Source organism: Nerophis ophidion, linkage group LG10 (genome assembly GCF_033978795.1).
Source record: "Nerophis ophidion isolate RoL-2023_Sa linkage group LG10, RoL_Noph_v1.0, whole genome shotgun sequence".
NCBI lineage: Eukaryota > Metazoa > Chordata > Actinopteri > Syngnathiformes > Syngnathidae > Nerophis > Nerophis ophidion.
In genome coordinates this window covers 70,946,897-70,967,979 of record NC_084620.1, presented here as the reverse complement: position 1 = coordinate 70,967,979, position 21,083 = coordinate 70,946,897, and the positions used below count along the sequence as shown (strand labels likewise).

The 21,083-nt window shown below is 42.2% G+C and overlaps 1 protein-coding gene across 1 annotated transcript in view; it reads right to left on the bottom strand.

Moving 5' to 3' along the window:
• LOC133561239 (forkhead box protein P2-like) overlaps positions 1–21,083 on the bottom strand; it is a 289,077-nt gene that overhangs the window by 72,178 nt on the left and 195,816 nt on the right. Inside the window, 1 exon segment of the mRNA XM_061914578.1 lies at positions 1,987–2,124. Coding sequence (XP_061770562.1) covers positions 1,987–2,124 — 138 coding nt within the window.

Here is a 21,083-nt window from a genome sequence, read left to right as displayed (position 1 = left end):
GACTACTCGGCTGCAGAAGAAGTGACAACGAGTGACGTGATATGTGCTGGGAACGGATTTAACGCGGGAGGGGGGGGGGGGGGGGGGTGCACGACGGACCTTTTAGGATGTAACACCACTTCTCCTATGCTGGCTATGTAAACAACCGGGCTGAAATAAAGCATGTTCCAGTCCTAAATACCTAGTGTATTATTCATACAATAACACTTCATGGTGGCAGCGGTGGGATAAAGAGATCACCCACGGAGTAGAACGGGAGGGGGAGTTGACCGAGGATAATTCCTTCCTCCTCTTCTTATATAGCGCTTTTCTCTAGTGACTCAAAGCGCTTTACATAGTGAAACCCAATATCTAAGTTACATTTAAAGCAGTGTGGGTGGCACTGGGAACAGGTGGGTAAAGTGTCTTGCCCAAGGACACAACGGCAGTGACTAGGAATTGAACCTGGAACCCTCAAGTTGCTGGCACGGCCACTCTACCAACCGAGCTATACCGCCTATATATTCTGTCGTCGCCCGCACGTGAGGAGCCGAGCTAACTGTTAGCACTTTTCTAAACTGGACTTTCAATGGAAGCAGGAGGTAATAAAGGAAGATCTCCATGGAGACAGAGAGACTTTTAAAACTGAAGAAAGATAAGGAAGACTTCTATAAACAAGTTTGATCAGAAGGCGCTGGCATGGACTTCATTTATAAGTAAAGGTAAGACCAAAATGATGGCGTGGCGCAGTGGGAGAGTGGCCGTGCGCAACCCAAGGGTCGCTGGTTCAATCCCCACCTAGTACCAACCTCGTCACGTCCGTTGTGTCCTGAGCAAGACACTTCACCCTTGCTCCTGATGGGTGCTGGTTTGGCGCCTTGCATGGCAGCTCCCTCCATCAGTGTGTGAATGTGTGTGTGAATGTGGAAGTAGTGTCAAAGCGCTTTGAGTACCTTGAAGGTAGAAAAGCGCTATACAAGTACAACCCATTTATCATTTATTTATTAAAATAAAGGGTGGAGTGCCATCTCCGGGTTGGGGAGGAGACCCTGCCCCAAGTGGAGGAGTTCAAGTACCTAGGAGTCTTGTTCACGAGTGAGGGAAGTGTGGATCGTGAGATCGACAGGCGGATCGGTGCGGCGTCTTCAGTAATGCGGACGTTGTATCGATCCGTTGTGGTGAAGAAGGAGCTGAGCCGGAAGGCAAAGCTCTCAATTTACCGGTTGATCTACGTTCCCATCCTCACCTATGGTCATGAGCTTTGGGTCATGACCGAAAGGATAAGATCACGGGTACAAGCGGCCCAAATGAGTTTCCTCCGCCGTGTGGCGGGTCTCTCCCTTAGAGATAGGGTGAGAAGCTCTGCCATCCGGGAGGAACTCAAAGTAAAGCCGCTGCTCCTCCACATGGAGAGGAGCCAGATGAGGTGGTTCGGGCATCTGGTCAGGATGCCACCCGAATGCCTCCCTAGGGAGGTGTTTAGGGCATGTCCAACCGGTAGGAGGCCACGGGGAAGACCCAGGACACGTTGGGAAGACTAGACGAAGTGGCTGGGGAAAGGGAAGTCTGGGCTTCCCTGCTTAGGCTGCTGCCCCCGCGACCCGACCTCGGATAAGCGGAAGATGATGGATGGATGGATGGAAAATAAAGTTTTTTTAATTAAATATGCTTTTCATGATGGTATCCTTACATCACACTCAATTTTTTTACTTCATGCCTTTGGTAAGCGCCGGAGTGAGAAGAGGTTTTAAATCAATTAGCACCCCGGCGGCAATTCAAGGAAATACGGTACTTAAGTTCTGGGTGATGCAACGTGATCAACTGCAATATTAAGGAAATGTAATCCTGGCAGAGTTAAGTGGCTTCAGGTTGCTGTGACGGACGCGCTCGGAGCAAAGTGTGGTGACTATCTTCATTCAACTCTTGATCAAATCCACACTTGACAACATTCCTAAATGTTGCATCATGGGCCGTCACCGACAGGAGGACGGCGGCGGCGGAGGTTACCTGCTGCAGCATGACGGCCTGCTGCTGCTGGAGGAGGGCCTGGAGCTGCTGGGGGGAGAGGACCTGCTGCTGGAGGATCTGCTGCATCTGCTGCGGCGTGATCACCTGGGGACTCATCATGGCCACCGAGACCGGAACCTGTAGACACAAGGGCAGCGTTGAGAAAGGACGACGGCGGGAACCAGGGGGGTCACTAGACCTAATTCAGTACTGGGGCACACCTGGGGCGTCACTAGACCTAATACTGTACCGGGGCACACCTGGGGCGTCACTAGACCTAATACTGTACTGGGGCACACCTGGGGCGTCACTAGACCTAATACAGTACTGGGGCACACCTGGGGCGTCACTAGACCTAATACTGTACTGGGGCACACCTGGGGTGTCACTAGACCTAATACTGTACTGGGGCACACCTGGGGTGTCACTAGACCTAATACTGTACCGGGGCACACCTGGGGCGTCACTAGACCTAATACTGTACTGGGGCACACCTGGGGTGTCACTAGACCTAATACTGTACTGGGGCACACCTGGGGCGTCACTAGACCTAATACTGTACTGGGGCACACCTGGGGCGTCACTAGACCTAATACTGTACTGGGGCACACCTGGGGTGTCACTAGACCTAATACAGTACTGGGGCACACCTGGGGCGTCACTAGACCTAATACTGTACTGGGGCACACCTGGGGCGTCACTAGACCTAATACTGTACTGGGGCACACCTGGGGCGTCACTAGACCTAATACTGTACTGGGGCACACCTGGGGTGTCACTAGACCTAATACTGTACTGGGGCACACCTGGGGCGTCACTAGACCTAATACTGTACTGGGGCACACCTGGGGCGTCACTAGACCTAATACTGTACTGGGGCACACCTGGGGCGTCACTAGACCTAATACTGTACTGGACCACACCTGGGGCGTCACTAGACCTAATACTGTACTGGGGCGTCACTAGACCTAATACTGTACTGGGGCACACCTGGGGCGTCACTAGACCTAATACTGTACTGGGGCACACCTGGGGCGTCACTAGACCTAATACTGTACTGGGGCACACCTGAGTGTCACTAGACCTAATACTGTACTGGGGCACACCTGGGGCGTCACTAGACCTAATACTGTACTGGGGCACACCTGGGGCGTCACTAGACCTAATACTGTACTGGGGCGTCACTAGACCTAATACTGTACTGGGGCACACCTGGGGCGTCACTAGACCTAATACTGTACTGGGGCACACCTGGGGCGTCACTAGACCTAATACTGTACTGGGGCACACCTGGGGCGTCACTAGACCTAATACTGTACTGGGGCACACCTGGGGCGTCACTAGACCTAATACCTTACTGGGGCACACCTGGGGCGTCACTAGACCTAATACTGTACTGGGGCACACCTGGGGCGTCACTAGACCTAATACTGTACTGGGGCACACCTGGGGGGTCACTAGACCTAATACTGTACTGGGGCACACCTGGGGCGTCACTAGACCTAATACTGTACTGGGGCACACCCGGGGCGTCACTAGACCTAATACTGTACTGGGGCACACCTGGGGCGTCACTAGACCTAATACTACTGGGGCACACCTGGGGCGTCACTAGACCTAATACTGTACTGGGGCACACCTGGGGCGTCACTAGACCTAATACTGTACTGGGGCACACCTGGGGCGTCACTAGACCTAATACTGTACTGGGGCACACCTGGGGCGTCACTAGACCTAATACTGTACTGGGGCACACCTGGGGCGTCACTAGACCTAATACTGTACTGGGGCACACCTGGGGGGTCACTAGACCTAATACTGTACTGGGGCACACCTGGGGTGTCACTAGACCTAATACTGTACTGGGGCACACCTGGAGCGTCACTAGACCTAATACTGTACTGGGGCACACCTGGGGCGTCACTAGACCTAATACTGTACCGGGGCACACCTGGGGCGTCACTAGACCTAATACTGTACTGGGGCACACCTGGGGCGTCACTAGACCTAATACTGTACTGGGGCACACCTGGGGCGTCACTAGACCTAATACTGTACTGGGGCACACCTGGGGCGTCACTAGACCTAATACTGTACTGGGGCACACCTGGGGCGTCACTAGACCTAATACTGTACTGGGGCACACCTGGGGTGTCACTAGACCTAATACTGTACTGGGGCACACCTGGGGCGTCACTAGACCTAATACTGTACTGGGGCACACCCGGGGCGTCACTAGACCTAATACTGTACTGGGGCACACCTGGGGCGTCACTAGACCTAATACTACTGGGGCACACCTGGGGCGTCACTAGACCTAATACTGTACCGGGGCACACCTGGGGCGTCACTAGACCTAATACTGTACTGGGGCACACCTGGGGCGTCACTAGACCTAATACTGTACTGGGGCACACCTGGGGCGTCACTAGACCTAATACTGTACTGGGGCACACCTGGGGCGTCACTAGACCTAATACTGTACCGGGGCACACCTGGGGCGTCACTAGACCTAATACTGTACTGGGGCACACCTGGGGCGTCACTAGACCTAATACTGTACTGGGGCACACCTGGGGGGTCACTAGACCTAATACTGTACTGGGGCACACCTGGGGCACAAATAATTCATGTGAGCGTGCAAAGCGCGCAGGCAAGAACATTTTTAGCACTTATTTATCATAAAAAATACATAAATAGTGCTTTAAACTATGAAATCCTATCAGATGATGTTGTATGGATCTTTGATGAACCACCTGAAATTAACTCATGCATTTGACCTACTTGTGCACTTTTTTACTCCAGACTTCTAAACTGCTACTGGTAAAAGCAAAAAGGAAGAGCAATGAATCTTTTTGAAATATTTATTGCAGTAATCATCTGCAAATTTAACATCTACAAAAGTAAAACAATAAATAAAGCACCCCTACATCTCTGGGTTCTTTTATATGATTTAATTTCCATTTCTGGCAATGTGGCTAATCCTATTTCAGATACACAAAACTATCAAATATACACAAAACAATAAAGCCACAGTAGTAGAATAAATGAACAACTGTTGTGTGTTCAGGGAATCATTTTCTGAGAAGTAAACTGTAACGTCTCCTTTTCATTTTTGCAAAGTGGTCAATCACTCTGGACAGACATGGACATATTACAGTAACTGTTATACAGTTGACCAGTGGTTCCCAACTGCTGGGTCGCGACATAAAAGTGGATTGTGGGTCATTTTCAGTCACATGTGTGCATGGAAAAAAAAAGTTTAGGGAGAAAAAAATCAAATTGTGGCAACAAAACCAGATATTTTTAGCCATTTTTCTAGTGACTATTAGTGAGTATTTTAGCAAAAGGCAAAGCGACTAACAAGTTGGAGGAGGACTCAGGACAGACATGGAAATATAGTTTTAAAAAATCTAAATGGGGCAACAAAATCCAATATTTTCAGCCATCTTTTGGAAAACAAATACAGAAATGTTACTATTTTTTCTGTAAACAAAAGCAGATGTTTTAGATGTAGCCATTTTTCTGCTGACAAAACAAGATTATTTGAGTCAAAGTCACAGCGATTAACAAGACAAGTCTACTGTGCTGTTTTTCTGTGAAATAATCTTGAATGATTTAAAAATTTGGCTCACAACTTGATATGTAAAAATGTTTTTCTTCCTGAAGATAAACCATTTGAGAAGCACTCAACTCACACATGCTGACTCCAAATCATCATTGATGCAGAAGCAGCAGACAATAACCAACATGATGTTTCATCTTCATTGGAAATTCCCCCGACAGCTCGTACAGCAAATGAATATGTTTGTCTTGATACAAGGAATAATGTTAGCTAACTTAGCATCAACTTAATGAATATGTTTGTCTTGATACAAGGAATAATGTTAGCTAACTTAGCATCAACTTAATGAATATGTTTGTCTCGATACAAGGAACAATGTTAGCTAGCTTAGCATCAACTTAATATGTTTGTCTCGATACAAGGAACAATGTTAGCTAACTTAGCATCAACTTAATGAATATGTTTGTCTCGATACAAGGAATAATGTTAGCTAACTTAGCATCAACTTAATGAATATGTTTGTCTTGATACAAGGAATGATGTTAGCTAACTTAGCATCAACTTAATGAATATGTTTGTCTCGATACAAGGAACAATGTTAGCTAACTTAGCATCAACTTAATGAATATGTTTGTCTCGATACAAGGAACAATGTTAGCTAACTTAGCATCAACTTAATGAATATGTTTGTCTTGATACAAGGAATGATGTTAGCTAACTTAGCATCAACTTAATGAATATGTTTGTCTCGATACAAGGAACAATGTTAGCTAACTTAGCATCAACTTAATGAATATGTTTGTCTCGATACAAGGAACAATGTTAGCTAACTTAGCATCAACTTAATGAATATGTTTGTCTCGATACAAGGAATAATGTTAGCTAACTTAGCATCAACATAATGAATATGTTTGTCTCGATACAAGGAATAATGTTAGCTAACTTAGCATCAACTTAATGAATATGTTTGTCTCGATACAAGGAATAATGTTAGCTAACTTAGCATCAACTTAATGAATATGTTTGTCTTGATACAAGGACTGATGTTAGCTAACTTAGCATCAACTTAATGAATATGTTTGTCTTGATACAAGGAATAATGTTAGCTAACTTAGCATCAACTTAAGACAATGATGTTGCCTAGCTAGCTAGGACTTCACTTACATCTCTCATTCCTGCTGCTTCTTCTCTGCTGCGGGACAATAACTTTCTTAAATCCATCTAGGAGTTACAGTTTGAGTCAAATCAAAATCAAAATATTGTAATTAACAAATTGTTGTTGGCTAACGTTACCTACCTCAGCAGTGATTTGAACCCCCCCCCCCCCTTCCTCTCTCTCTCTCTCTCTCTCTCTCTCAACCGAAGTCTCGATCCACACGCGAATAAATTACCATATTAATTAGCCATGTGCTCATTGTTACGTGGAGTGAATACAGTAGCAATCAATTACCATACTAAGTAGTATGTGCGCTGTTGTCTATGTTATGTAGACTTAAAACTCTGAAGCGTTTTTTTTTATTGGTGACATTTTTACTGGGGCACTGCAGATCAACAGTGGGGCACGTGCCCCAGTGAAATATGTCTGGCGATGCCCCCGACGTTCCCGCCGGGAACCTGAAGGACAGGTATTTGTGTTGCTCATCTTATTTTCCCTTCCTGTCCCGTTCCCCAGTGGGGACAAGGAAGGGATTTAAATAGAAGTAGACCTTAATTAGCTTCTATCAATGGCGCTAATGGGAAATTGCGTGACCGAGAAGTGGGGTCACGGCTTGTATTTATTTGAAATACAATCTATGTACACCTGTACTTTACTTTTCACTGCTATCCCCGTTTAAATAAGAACATCTCATTTCAGTAGGCCTTTAAATGTTAAAGTGAAATAATTTAACTATGGAGCAAACTACTGTTGCAAAAATAATAATAATGCATTGTTCTGAAAAAAAAGCGAACATGTTTCTCTACGTCAACCGGCATGTTTTTGGATGGGAAAATTGTGATATTAAGTCGGCTCTTACCGCAGACTTGAGTTGAATATGCGTCCTCCTGCAACTGTTAAAAAAGGCAGCTGTGATTTTGGCTCCTCCATTGGCTTCTCTGAGAGACACTGACGTGTTCACCGCAGCCATCTGACTTTCAGGTATGTTTTTACAATCTCACTAAAACACTATTGAAACAATAAGCAGATAAGGGCTCTTCCAGAATTATCCTAGTAAATGTGTCTAATTACATCTGAAACGCTCACACTGCTGCCCCCTTTTCTTATTTTTTTTAATTTTTTATTTTTTAGTGCTTCACTCTAACTTTCCTCATCCACACATTTTTCATCCTCGCTCAAATTAATGGGGAAATCCTCGCTTTCTCGATCGGAATCACTCTTGCTGCTGGTGGCCATGATTGTAAACAATGTTCAGATGTGAGGAGCTCCACAACCCGTGATGTCACGCGCACATGGTCTGCTACTTCCGGTACAGGCGAGGCTTTTTTATTAGCCACCAAAAGTTGCGAACTTTATCGTGGATGTTCTCTACTAAATCCTTTCAGCAAAAATATGGCAATATGGCGAAATGATGAAGTATGACACATAGAATGGAGCTGCTATCCCCGTTTAAATAAGAACATCTCATTTCAGTAGGCTTTTAAATGCTTAAGTGAAATAATTTAACTATGAGGCAAACTACTGTTGCAAAAAAAATAATGCATTGTTCTGAAAAAAAAAAAAAAAAAATTTTCCGGGACGGATGGATTATTAAGTGCAACACTGTATTCGATGACCCCCCTCCTGGTTTTTCTGCAGCAAAACAATGAAAATATCAACATGGGCCCACCCTGGGCTGACACTAATTGCAGCAGCGGCGGCCATGACAGTACGCGGCCTATACGGCGTGTCAAGGGGCCAATAAGACATCCCTGTCCTCATCGCGGGGCTAATCAAGCTGCCTTGATTACTTTCCATGCATGTCTCCCCTAGCCTCCTTTCCTCCTTCCTCGCCGGCTGTCAGGCCTTGACATGTCCTTGTTTAGCCCCCCCCTCCCCCCTCTTTGATTAGCCGAGACATTTGCATGGTCACTACACATTTTTCATTTTAGAAGTCATTATGCATTAGTGGCTCCTGATCGCCCGCCTTGACTAATCCTGATGAACTGAAAATCACAGCTGAAGGTCAACCTGCAGCCGGCCCCTGCTGAGCATTCATATTCATCTTCAAACAAATCCTGCCTCCATTGTTCATTAGAGAGGAGGAGACTCCGCCGAAGGTGCGGCAGGACGTTTTGGAAGTAGCCTTTCTGGGCAAGGAGATGCATTCACAACAAAAGGGCTGCAAAAATGTTAAAAGTTGCAATTTAAAGGCCTACTGAAATGAGATGTTCTTATTTAAACGGGGATAGCAGCTCCATTCTATGTGTCATACTTCATCATTTCGCCATATTGCCATATTTTTGCTGAAAGGATTTAGTAGAGAACATCGATGATAAAGTTCGCAGCTTTTGGTCACTAATAAAAAAGCCTTGCCTGTACCGGAAGTAGCAGACGATGTGCGCGTGACGTCACGGGTTGTGGAGCTCCTCACATCTGAACATTGTTTACAATCATGGCCACCAGCAGCGAGAGCGATTCGGACCGAGAAAGCGACGATTTCCCCAATAATTTGAGCGAGGATGAAAGATTTGTGGGCTTCACGGTGGAAGAGGGGTTAGTGCGTCTGCCTCACAATAAGAAGTTCCTGCAGTCCTGGGTTCAAATCCAGGCTCGGGATCTTTCTGTGTGGAGTTTGCATGTTCTCCCCGTGAATGTGTGGGTTCCCTCCGGGTACTCCGGCTTCCTCCCACCTCCAAAGACATGCACCTGGGGATAGGTTGATTGGCAACACTAAATTGGCCCTAGTGTGTGAATGTTGTCTGTCTATCTGTGTTGACCCTGCGATGAGGTAGCGACTTGTCCAGGGTGTACCCCGCCTTCCGCCCGATTGTAGCAGCGCCCCCCGCGACCCCGAAAGGGAATAAGCGGTAGAAAATGGATGGATGGATGAAAGATTTGTGGATGAGGAAAGTTAGAGTGAAGCACAGAAAAAAATGGATGGATGGATGAAAGATTCGTGGATGAGGAAAGTTAGAGTGAAGCACAAAAAAAAAAAAGTGACGGCTCCAGGCGGCGGCAGTGGGAGAGTTCCAGATGTAATTAGACACATTTACTAGGATAATTCTGGAAAATCCCTTATCTGATTATTGTGTTATTAGTATTTTATGGAGATTTTAAAGTCATACCTGAAAGTCGGACGGCTGCGGTGAACGCCAGTGTCTCCGAGAGAAGCCAAGGAGCCCAAATCACAGCTGCCTTTTTTGAGCTGCAGGATGAGGACGCATAATCCACTGAAGTCTCCGGTAAGAGCCGACTTAATATCACAATTTTCCCATCCAAAAACTTGACCGCTCTGTGTTAAAGCTTCACAACAAAGAAACACCAAAACATGCACCTGGGGATAGGTTGATTGGCAACACTAAATTGGCCCTGGTGTTTGAATGTGAGTGTGAATGTTGTCTGTCTATCTGTGTTGGCCCTGCGATGAGGTGGCGACTTGTCCAGGGTGTACCCCGCCTTCCGCCCGATTGTAGCTGAGATAGGCGCCAGTGCCCCCCGCGACCCCGAAAGGGAATAAGCAGTAGAAAATGGATGGATGGATGGATGGTTAGTATTTTAGTGAGATTTTAAAGTCATACCTGAAAGTCGTTATGGCTGCGGTGAACGCTAGTGTCTCTGAGAGAAGCCAAGGAGCCCAAATCACAGCTGCCTTTTTTGAGCTGCAGGATGAGGACGCATAATCCACTGAAGTCTCCGGTAAGAGCCGACTTAATATCGCAATTTTCCCATCCAAAAACTTGCTGGTTGACGTAGAGAAACATGTTCGCTTGACCGCTCTGTGTTAAATCTTCACAACAAAGAAACACCGGCTGTGTTTCAGTTGCTAAAGGCAGCTGCAATCCACTGCTTTCCACCAACAGCATTCTTCTTTGACGTCTCCATTATTAATTGAACAAATTGCAAAAGATTCAGCAACACAGATGTCCAAAATACTGTGTAATTATGCGATGAAAAGAGACGACTTTTAGCCGTGTGTGGTGCTGGGATAATATGTCCCCTCCAACCAATAACGTCACAAACACTCGTCATCATTCTGTGACGTTTTCAACAAGAAACTCCGCGGGAAATTTCAAATTGTAATTTAGTAAACTAAAGCGGCCGTATTGGCATGTGTTGCAATGTTAATATTTCATCATTGATATATAAACTATCAGACTGCGTGGTCGCTAGTAGTGGCTTTCAGTAGGTCTTTAAACAACACCCCCCCCCCCCCCCTTCCTCTCCTGTGTGCAATTATGCAAATGTCTGCTTACACCTTCAACGTTATTAACCCTTCAAGGTACATTGGCAAGGTAAGTAATTACCCCTCCAGCCACCACTGCTTTCGTCACAATGGGACACAACATTAAAGATGCACTCGTTAAGAGCATTAATTGGAAGACGTGGGGCTTCTTTTTTTGTTTTTTTATTTTGGTGCCAGGCTTCAGGTTTTAACATAAACGTATGCGCATGCATATGTAAAATAATTACGCTCCAATCCCACCCTCGTGCTTGAAAGTGCCTGAAAGCGGCGAAAATAAAGGCGTTCACGGTCAAATACCTGGACGATGAATAATGCAGGGAATTAAAAGTGGGCTAATAAAAATGCATTTTCACAAAGAAGAAGTCACAATTTCTTTTTTGGTTTTAGCACTCGAGACACAAACAGCGGGAGAGTGCTGGCTCGGTTTCTGTACGCCCCGCTTGCCGTATTTCATTGAAAAAAATGCAAGCAAAACGGTCAAATATTGTGCATCCAAATTTGGGGTCCCCCCAAATGCAATAAAAGTCACTATGGGGCCCAAAAAAGTTGTGAGTGCCAGCATTTTAATAAAAGAGGCGAGAAGCACTATTTAATTCAAGAAAGAACTGTCACGACTTGGACTTGGGCGTGGATTGTTTTCCCGAGGTGCAAAGCGAAAGTTGGAGCGGGCAAGGCGTGAAGGTGAAGTGAAGTGAATTATATTTATATAGCGCTTTTTCTCTAGTGACTCAAAGCGCTTAACATAGTGAAACCCAATATCTATTTTTTTTTTTTTTACATTCAAACCAGCGTGGGTGGCACTGGAAGCAGGTGGGTAAAGTGTCTTGCCCAAGGACACAATGGCAGTGACTAGGATGGCGGAAGCGGGATTCGAACCTGCAACCCTCAAGTTGATGGCACGGCCGCTCTACCAACCGAACCTATGGCTCTAGAGCCAGATGTGGCTCTTTTGATGACTGCATCTGGCTCTCAGATAAATCTGAGCTGACATTGCTTAACACGATAAGTAATGAATAATTCCGCTGGTAATCACAGTGTTAAAAATAACGTTCAAAATATAAACCATTTTCATGCATTTTAATCCATCCATCTGTTTTCTACCGCACCTGTTCAAGAAATAATGTTATCAAAAACAAATAAAGACTTTTTACACTCTAAAAATGTTGGTCTTACCTAAAAAAATGCACGCATTTAGTTGTATTCAGTGTCAAAAAAAATATGATATGGCTCTCACGGAAATACGTTTTTAAAATATTTGGCTTTCATGGCTCTCTCAGCCAAAAAGGTTCCCGACCCCTGCTTTACAGAAACAAACGAAAAGCGCTCTCAGCAGAGGTACAAAAACTTATGTATGAAACAAAACTATCGCAAAGGCAAAACTATGAACATAAAACAAAACACTTGCACAATGGCATGAATAACCAAAAACTTACTTGGAAAGAGACAAGAGGCATAGATCATTGGCATGGATGTGGAGCGTGTGATCGAGGGTGATGGATGGTGATGTTGCCAGGCTGACTGCCTCGCAACTGTGGCTTAAATAATACTGTGGTGATTAGTGAAAACAGGTGCGTGACATGGGGACAAGGTGAAAACTAATGGGTTGCTATGGTGACAAAACAAACAAAAGTGCACGGAGACCAAAAACAAAAGCGAACATGACTAAAACAATACATGATCACACAGACATGACAATAACTTGTTGTAAAGTACAATTGCAGTGGACTACAGACTGTGGTGAAGTAGGCCGGCTTCGTCGCGTGAAGAAGCCTACAATTTTTGGTTGTATTTTCCGCTCCGTATGCTGAGTGGCAATATACGATATATAACTCGATATTTTTTCCATAAAGTATAAAAAACAACACAAAACAGTCGTAGTACCTGAGATACTAAATGTGTCATTATTTTGACTTAGTAAATATTGACTTGTTTTTAACTCTTTTTCAAACGCTTATTGCAAACGCTTGTATACAGTAAGTCATTAATTTGACTTGGTCATTATTTTGACTTAGCAAATATTGACTTACTAAGACAAAATAATGACTAAGTCAAATTAATGACTTACTGCAAATTAATTTGACTTAGTCGTTATTTTGACTTAGTAAATATTGACCTACTAAGACAAAAATAAATAACTAAGTCACAGTGACTTAGTAAATATTGACTTACTAAGACAAAAAATTGACTAAGTCAAATTAATGACTTACTGCAAATTAATTTGACTTAGTCGTTATTTTGACTTAGTAAACATTGACCTACTAAGACAAAATAATGACTAAGTCAAATTAATGACTTACTGTAAATTAATTTGACTTAGTCAACATTACCTTACTAAGACAAACATAATTAAGTAAAATTAATTACTTACTGTAAATTAATTTGACTTAGTCGTTATTTTGACTTAGTAAATATTGACTTACTAAGACAAAATAATGACTAAGTCAAATTAATTACTTACCGTAAATTAATTTGACTTAGTCGTTATTTTGACTTAGTAAATATTGACCTACTAAGACAAAAATATTAACTAAGTCAAATTAATGACTTACTGTAAATAAGCAATTGAAAAAGAGTTAAAAGTGGGGCCACATGCTCTCATGTGCTCAACTCATCATGCTTAATTTACAGGACAAAAAATAAATAAATAAATGAATATATATATACATTTTTATTTTATTTATATATATATATATATATTTTAAGACTTTAGTTTAGGCGGTGGCTCTTTGTTGTTAAGGCGGCCGCGGGAAACCCTGGTAATTGTTTTCGGCATGTTAAACCGTAAGTATTCCCAATAAAAAGTGTTTCTTACTAGTTTTAAGTGCCTTTGGAGTGACGTTACTTCCTCAAATGGTCACTTTGTACAGTTGGGAGCACTTTGTGACAATTTCAAACCGCAGTGTTCATTTGTCACATTGCACCACATACTGAGTGGTCTGAAAAGGAGCTGGAAGAAGCAGAACTTAAAGTGACTTGAGACTTGTAAAATGTACATTTGCAAATGAAAGAATGTGTCACAGTAATGTCCGTATGGTTTGTAGATAAAATATGATAAAACAAACACAAAAAATAGCAATATATTTGCACTAGGATGACATCGACGTTGCTTCTTCCTGCTCTGTTGAATTGTGCAACGGTTTAGCATGTTGGAGAGAAATAAAGAATGTGCTTAATGCCGTTTTAGGAACTATGGTAAAGGCTACTAAACATGACAAACCCCCTCAGAGACAGTTGGAGAGCAGCACTATGCTAATTCCAGCATTTAACCGTTTCTACTCGACGAATCAGAGCCTCCCAGATGAAAGCGGATAAGTAATTGCTCTCCTGGTTCGCATTCTTCACTGACAACCCATAAATTTAATTTTACACACACGTTCATTTACATTTTCGAGTATATGACATGATAATTGCTGGAATATAACACCTCCATTGGGCGAGGGGACTTGATTGACGTGAGCGGAGGATTGGAAGGAACAGGAGGCTGAATTGCTTTTCCTGGAAATGATTTTGCCACGCAGGGATGGAAATTAATGAGCATTTACGAGATAATGGCGGCGGCATAAACATGCAGGAGAGGGGAGATGATATGCAATCGGGATTCTTCGGGATCCCAAAAATTGGATTAATGGTCGAATCATTTGAAATTAGCTCCAGTTGATGCGAGCATTAGAATTGACATCATGTGCAGCAAAAGTTAGCCTCGTGGCAACATTTGCAGGACAACTGGATGCAATGAAAGAAATGTCTAAATAATACCAAAACATCCGCCATCTTAGTGGAGTTGTAGTATAGATAATACAGCGTGAGAGGCATTTTAGAGGGGAATTTAGTACGATTTTAAGAACAGTATTGGTGGAAATTGTGCATGATCTAGTGAAATAAAATGACTGAATTTTGGTAACAAATTCGCTGTATTCATGGAGTTGTAGTATTGATAATAATTGGGTACAACAGGGATTTTTAGAGGAATTTTGTGTAATTTTAAGCAATTATTATGCAATATTTGTGGAAAATGATGCCTAGATAATATAAAAATAGCCATCATTTTTGTGGAGTTGTAGTGTAGATAATAATTGGGCATTCCAGGTACTCTATGGGGGAATTTAGTGTAATTTTAAGAAAAATATTATGCAATATTTGTGGGAAATGAGCATAATCCAGTGAAATAAAATGTCTAAATGATAGTAAAACATCCGCTGTATTCATGGAGTTGTAGTATTGACAATAATTGGGTATAACAGGGATTTTTAGAGGAATTTTGTGTAATTTTAAGCAACTATTATGCAATATTTTTGGAAAATGATGCCTAGATAATATAAAAATAGCCATCATTTTTGTGGAGTTGTAGTATAGATAATAATTGGGCATTCCAGGTACTCTATAGGGGAATTTAGTGTAATTTTAAGGAAAGTTTTATGCAATATTTGTGGGAAATGAGCATAATCCAGTGAAATAAGATGTCTAAATGATAGTAAAACATCCGCTGTATTCATAGAGTTGTAGTATTGATAATAATTGGGTACAACAGGTATTTTTAGATGTATTTTGTGTAATTTTAAGCAAATAATTATGCGACATTTGTGGAAAAAGATGCCTACATAATATAAAAATAAATGATAAATGGGTTGTACTTGTATAGCGCTTTTCTATCTTCAAGGTACTCAAAGCGCTTTGACACTACTTCCACATTCACACACACATTCACACACTGATGGAGGGAGCTGCCATGCAAGGCCCTAACCAGCACCCATCAGGAGCAAGGGTGAAGTGTCTTGCTCAAGGACACAACGGACGTGACGAGGTTGGTACTAGGTGGGGATTGAACCAGGGACCCTCGGGTCGCGCACAGCCACTCTCCCACTGCGCCACGCCGTCCCAGATGCCTAAACAATATTAAAATATTCCCCATCTTTGTGGGGTTGTAGTGTGGATAATAATTGAGCATTCCGGGTACTCTATAGGGGAATTTAGTGTAATTTTAAGGAAAATATTATGCAATATTTGTGGGAAATGTGCATAATCCAGTGAAATAAAATGTCCAAATGATAGTAAAACATTCGCTGTATTCATAGAGTTGTAGTATTGATAATAATTGGGTATAACAGGAATTTTAATTGCAATTTTGTGTAATTTTAAGTAAAATATTATGCAATATTTGTGGAAAAAGATGTCTCAATAATACTAAAACAGCCCCCATCTTTGTAGAGTTGTAGTGTAGATAATAATTGGGCATTACAGGTAAGAGCCATCAATCTGTAATCCTTTCCGTGTCCGGGCCAGGTAAGGTTCCCCGTGTTGAGTCAAATTAAGCCTCAGGCTCCACTCCTGGTGGTGCCCTTCTGTCAATTCCTTTAAGTTTCAGCTTTGCAACCATACTCCCCCCGGAACCCAAAGACTTTAGGGTTTTGGGTGTTGATAATAATATTATTGATATTAATATTGATTTGGGTATTGATAATAATTGGGTATAAGGTATTTTGGGGGGAATTTTGTGCAATTTTAAGCAAAATATTATGCAATATTTGTGGAAAAAGATGTCTAGATAATACTAAAACGGCCCCCATCTTCGTGGAGTTGTAGTGTAGATAATAATTGGACATTTCAGGTACTCTATAGGGGAATTTAGTGTAATTTCAAGGAAAGTTTTATGCAATATTTGTGGGAAATGTGCATCATTTTGTGAAATAAAATGTCCAAATGATAGTAAAACATCCGCTGTATTCATGGAATTGTAGTATTGATAATAATTGGGTATAACGGGTATTTTTAGAGGAATTTTGTGTAATTTTAAGCAAATTATTAAGCAATATTTGTGGAAAAAGATGCCTAGATAATATAAAAATAGCCCCCATTTTTGTGGAGTTGTAGTGTAGATAATAATTGGGCATTCCAGGTACTCTATAGGGGAATTTTGTGTAATTTTTAAGAAAAATGTTATGCAATATTTGTGGGAAATGTGCATAATCCAGTGAAATAAGATGTCTAAATGATAGTAAAACATCCGCTGTATTCATAGAGTTGTAGTATTGTGAATACTTGGGTATAACAGGGAATTTTAGTGGATTTTTGTGTATTTTTAAGCAAAATATTATGCAATATTTGTGGAAAAAGATGTCTAAATAATATTAAAATAGCCCCCATCTTTAAGGAGTTGTAGTGTAGATAATAATTGAGCATTCCAGGTACTCTATAGGGGAATTTAGTGTAATTTTAAGGAAAATATTGTGCAATATTTGTGGGAAATGTGCATAATCCAGTGAAATAAAATGTCTAAGAGATAGTAAAACATCCGCTGTATTCATGGAGTTGTAGTATTAATAATAATTGGGTACAACAGGGATTTTTAGTGGAATTTTGTGTATTTTAAGCAAAATATTATCTAATTTTTCTGGAAAAAAATGCCCAAATAATATTAAAATAGCCCCCATCTTTGTGGAGTTGTAGTGTAGATAATAATTGGGCATTCCAGGTACTCTATAGGGGAATTTAGTGTAATTTTTAAGAAAAATGTTATGCAATATTTGTGGGAAATGTGCATAATCCAGTGAAATAAGATGTCTAAATGATAGTAAAACATCCGCTGTATTCATAGAGTTGTAGTATTGTGAATACTTGGGTATAACAGGGAATTTTTGTGGATTTTTGTGTATTTTTAAGCAAAATATTATGCAATATTTTTGGAAAAAGATGTCTAAATAATATTAAAATAGCCCCCATCTTTATGGAGTTGTAGTGTAGATAATAATTGAGCATTCCAGGTACTCTATAGGGGAATTTAGTGTAATTTTTAAGGAAAATATTATGCAATATTTGTAGGAAATGTGCATAATCCAGTGAAAGAAAATGTTGAAAAAATACTAAAACGTTGCCATATTCATGGAGTTGTAGTGTAGATTATAATTGGGTAGAACAAGTATTTTTTAGTGGAATTTTAAGATGAATATTAGGCAGCTAATGAGAATCCATTCTGAATTGCACAACATATTCGATTCGATTCGTATTCAATTTTTTCCCCACACCCCGAATATACATATTTATATATTTTGAGCAATGGCAAAAAAAAAAGACAAAATAAAAAAAAACTGTCTGCATGGCAGCTTTTTGTCAACATTGCAACTTTCTCTCCTTAGATTTCACCTCATTCCACTTTTTTTAAATGATTGAAAAAATGTTTGCAACAACATTTCCGGAATGCTTGGGGGTCCCAGCTGGGGGCCACACTTTGGACACCCCCGCTTTAAGGGGAACCAACAATGGATTTGAAGGCGGCGCGCGGCAGGAAGTGGCGATTGCACGTCGGCCATCAACACAGCGGGGGGGTGAGGCTGGTTATCAACGACAAGAGCAACTTGGACACACTCGCTGGTAATTACTGCGTCTCCTTGGCAGCCAGCGCTGCTGCTAATTAAGCCGAGAGAGCTCGTACACGCAGAGAAAGGCAAGAACATGAAGTGATCGCCACCCCGGAGGGGTCCCGGGGGGGCGCCAAAACTCAAGAAGAACCCTCGCTCGCCAACTTGTGACCCCTCGCCTCCCTCGAGCTGACACTGCTCATTTACTCGCCAATTACTGCCCGATGCGGCAACACCGTTATTGATGGCGCCGAATGGTGGTGGGGGTGGGGGGGGCGTGGAGGGTGACGTGGCCCGGCCGGACTCTGAAGTTCAAGTGCGCTCGTGGAGGCCCGCCCCGCGTCCCGGACGTCTCATAAAGCCAGATCAATACTGCGGAAGCTAAGTAGATCACGGCATGTTTTCTAAATCGATCTCCGTGCGGCGCAACACGGCGACTCCCATTCATCACCACAGAAAGAATCATGTCGGACAAAAAGAGCCCGAGGAGATCTCCGCATCGATTTATCCCGACATTGATTCAGCCTTTTGAACGAGGCGGCTTCCGGTTCAAGCACGCGGGTTAACACAGGCGTAGTACCGTGACCGACCTACAGGAGGCAGCGATGAGCCACAAGGGACTCGGACCGGCGGAACACGACAACAGGAAGTGCTGTACGCCAGGGACTAAACTGTCCATCCGATTTAAGTGCAAATAAAAAGCAGCATTTTAGTCATAATTTTTGCGCTTAATGAACCTCTGGACAACTTTAGCTCCAGACTCCTTCTGTTTCTTTGATATTGTCATTACTGCCCCTAGTGGTGGAGAAGTGTATTACAATTACACCTATTACGGGCGGTATAGCTCGGGTGGTAGGGCGGCCGTGCCAGCAACTTGAAGGTTGCAGGTTCGATCCCCGCTTCCGCCATCCTAGTCACTGCCGTGGTGTCCTTGGGCAAGACACTTTACCCACCTGCTCCCAGTGCCACCCACACTGCTTTAAATGTAAAAATTAGATGTTGGGTTTCACTATGTAAAGCACTTTGAGTCACTAGAGAAAAAGCGCGATATAACTATATTTCACTTCACATTACGTATGTCGAGCTTGTGTGCTATTGTGTGCTTAGCTGCTGTGTAGCTGCTAGCTCCTAGTATCCTATAGCCTACAATGTTTAACTTTTTTAAACTAAAATAGAAGAAAATAACAACCATGGGTGTTCATTGGGCAACATGTTTAATTAAAAACACCTATTTTGTATGTCTAGCTTGTGTGCTATTGTGTGCTTAGCTGTTGTGTAGCTGCTAGCTCCTCGTAGCCTATAGCCTACCATGTTTACTTTTTGTAAACTGATATAGAAGAAAAGACCAACCTTGTGTGTTATTGGGCAACATGTTCAATGAGAAGACTTATTAGACATATGTCTAGCTTGTGTGCTATTGTGTGCTTAGCTGCTGTGTAGCTGCTAGCTTCTAGTAGCCTATAGACTACCATGTTTACCTTTTGTAAACTAATATAGAAGGAAAGATCAACTTTGTGTGTTTAAGAACACCTATTATGTATGTTTAGCTTGTGTGCTATTGTGTGCTTAGCTGCTGTGTAGCTGCTAGCTCCGAGTAGTCTATAGCCTACCATGTTTGGAAACTAAAAGAGAAGGAAAGACCAACATTGTGTTTTTATTGGGGGACATGCTCAATTAAAAACTCTTATTATACATATGTCTAGCATATGTGCTATTGTGTGCTTAGCTGCTGTGTAGCAGCTAGCTCTTAGTAGCCTATAGCCTACCATGTTTACCTTTTGTAAAGTAGAATAGAAGGAAAGACCAACCTTGTGTATTTATTGGACAACATGCGCAATTAGGAAAACCTATTAAGTAGCTTGTGTGCTATTGTGTGCTTAGCTGCTGTGTAGCTGCTAGCTCCGAGTAGCCTATAGCCTACCATGTTTGGAAACTGAATTAGAAGGAAATAAAAACCTTGTGTGTTTATTGGGTGACATATTTATTTAAAAACACTCATCACGTGTTTCTAGCTTGAGTGCTACTGTGTGCTTAGCTGCTGTGTAGCTGCTATCTCCTAATAACCTATAGCCTACACATGTTTAACTTTTGTAAACTAAAACAGAAGGAAATACCAACCGTGTGCGTCTATTGGGCGACATATTTATTTAAAAACACTTATTACGTATGTCTAGCTTGTGTGCTATTGTGTGCTTAGCTGCTGTGTAGCTGCTAGCTCCTAGTAGCCTATAGCCTACCATGTTTGGAAACTGAATTAGAAGGAAATAAAAACCTTGTGTGTTTATTGGGTGACATATTTATTTAAAAACACTCATCACGTGTTTCTAGCTTGAGTGCTACTGTGTGCTTAGCTGCTGTGTAGCTGCTATCTCCTAATAACCTATAGCCTACACATGTTTAACTTTTGTAAACTAAAACAGAAGGAAATACCAACCGTGTGCGTCTATTGGGCGACATATTTATTTAAAAACACTTATTACGTATGTCTAGCTTGTGTGCTATTGTGTGCTTCGCTGCTGTGTAGCTGCCAGCTCCAAGGAGCCTATAGCCTACCATGTTTGGAAACTGAATTAGAAGGAAATAAAAACCTTGTGTGTTTATTGGGTGACATGTTTATTTAAAAACACGTATTACGTATGTCTAGCTTGAGTGCTATTGTGGTGCTTAGCTGCTGTGTAGCTGCTAGCTTGTAGTAGCCTATAGCCTACCATGTTTGGAAACTGAATTAGAAGGAAATAAAAACCTTGTGTGTTTATTGGGCGACATATTTATTTTAAAACACTTCTCACGTATTTCTAG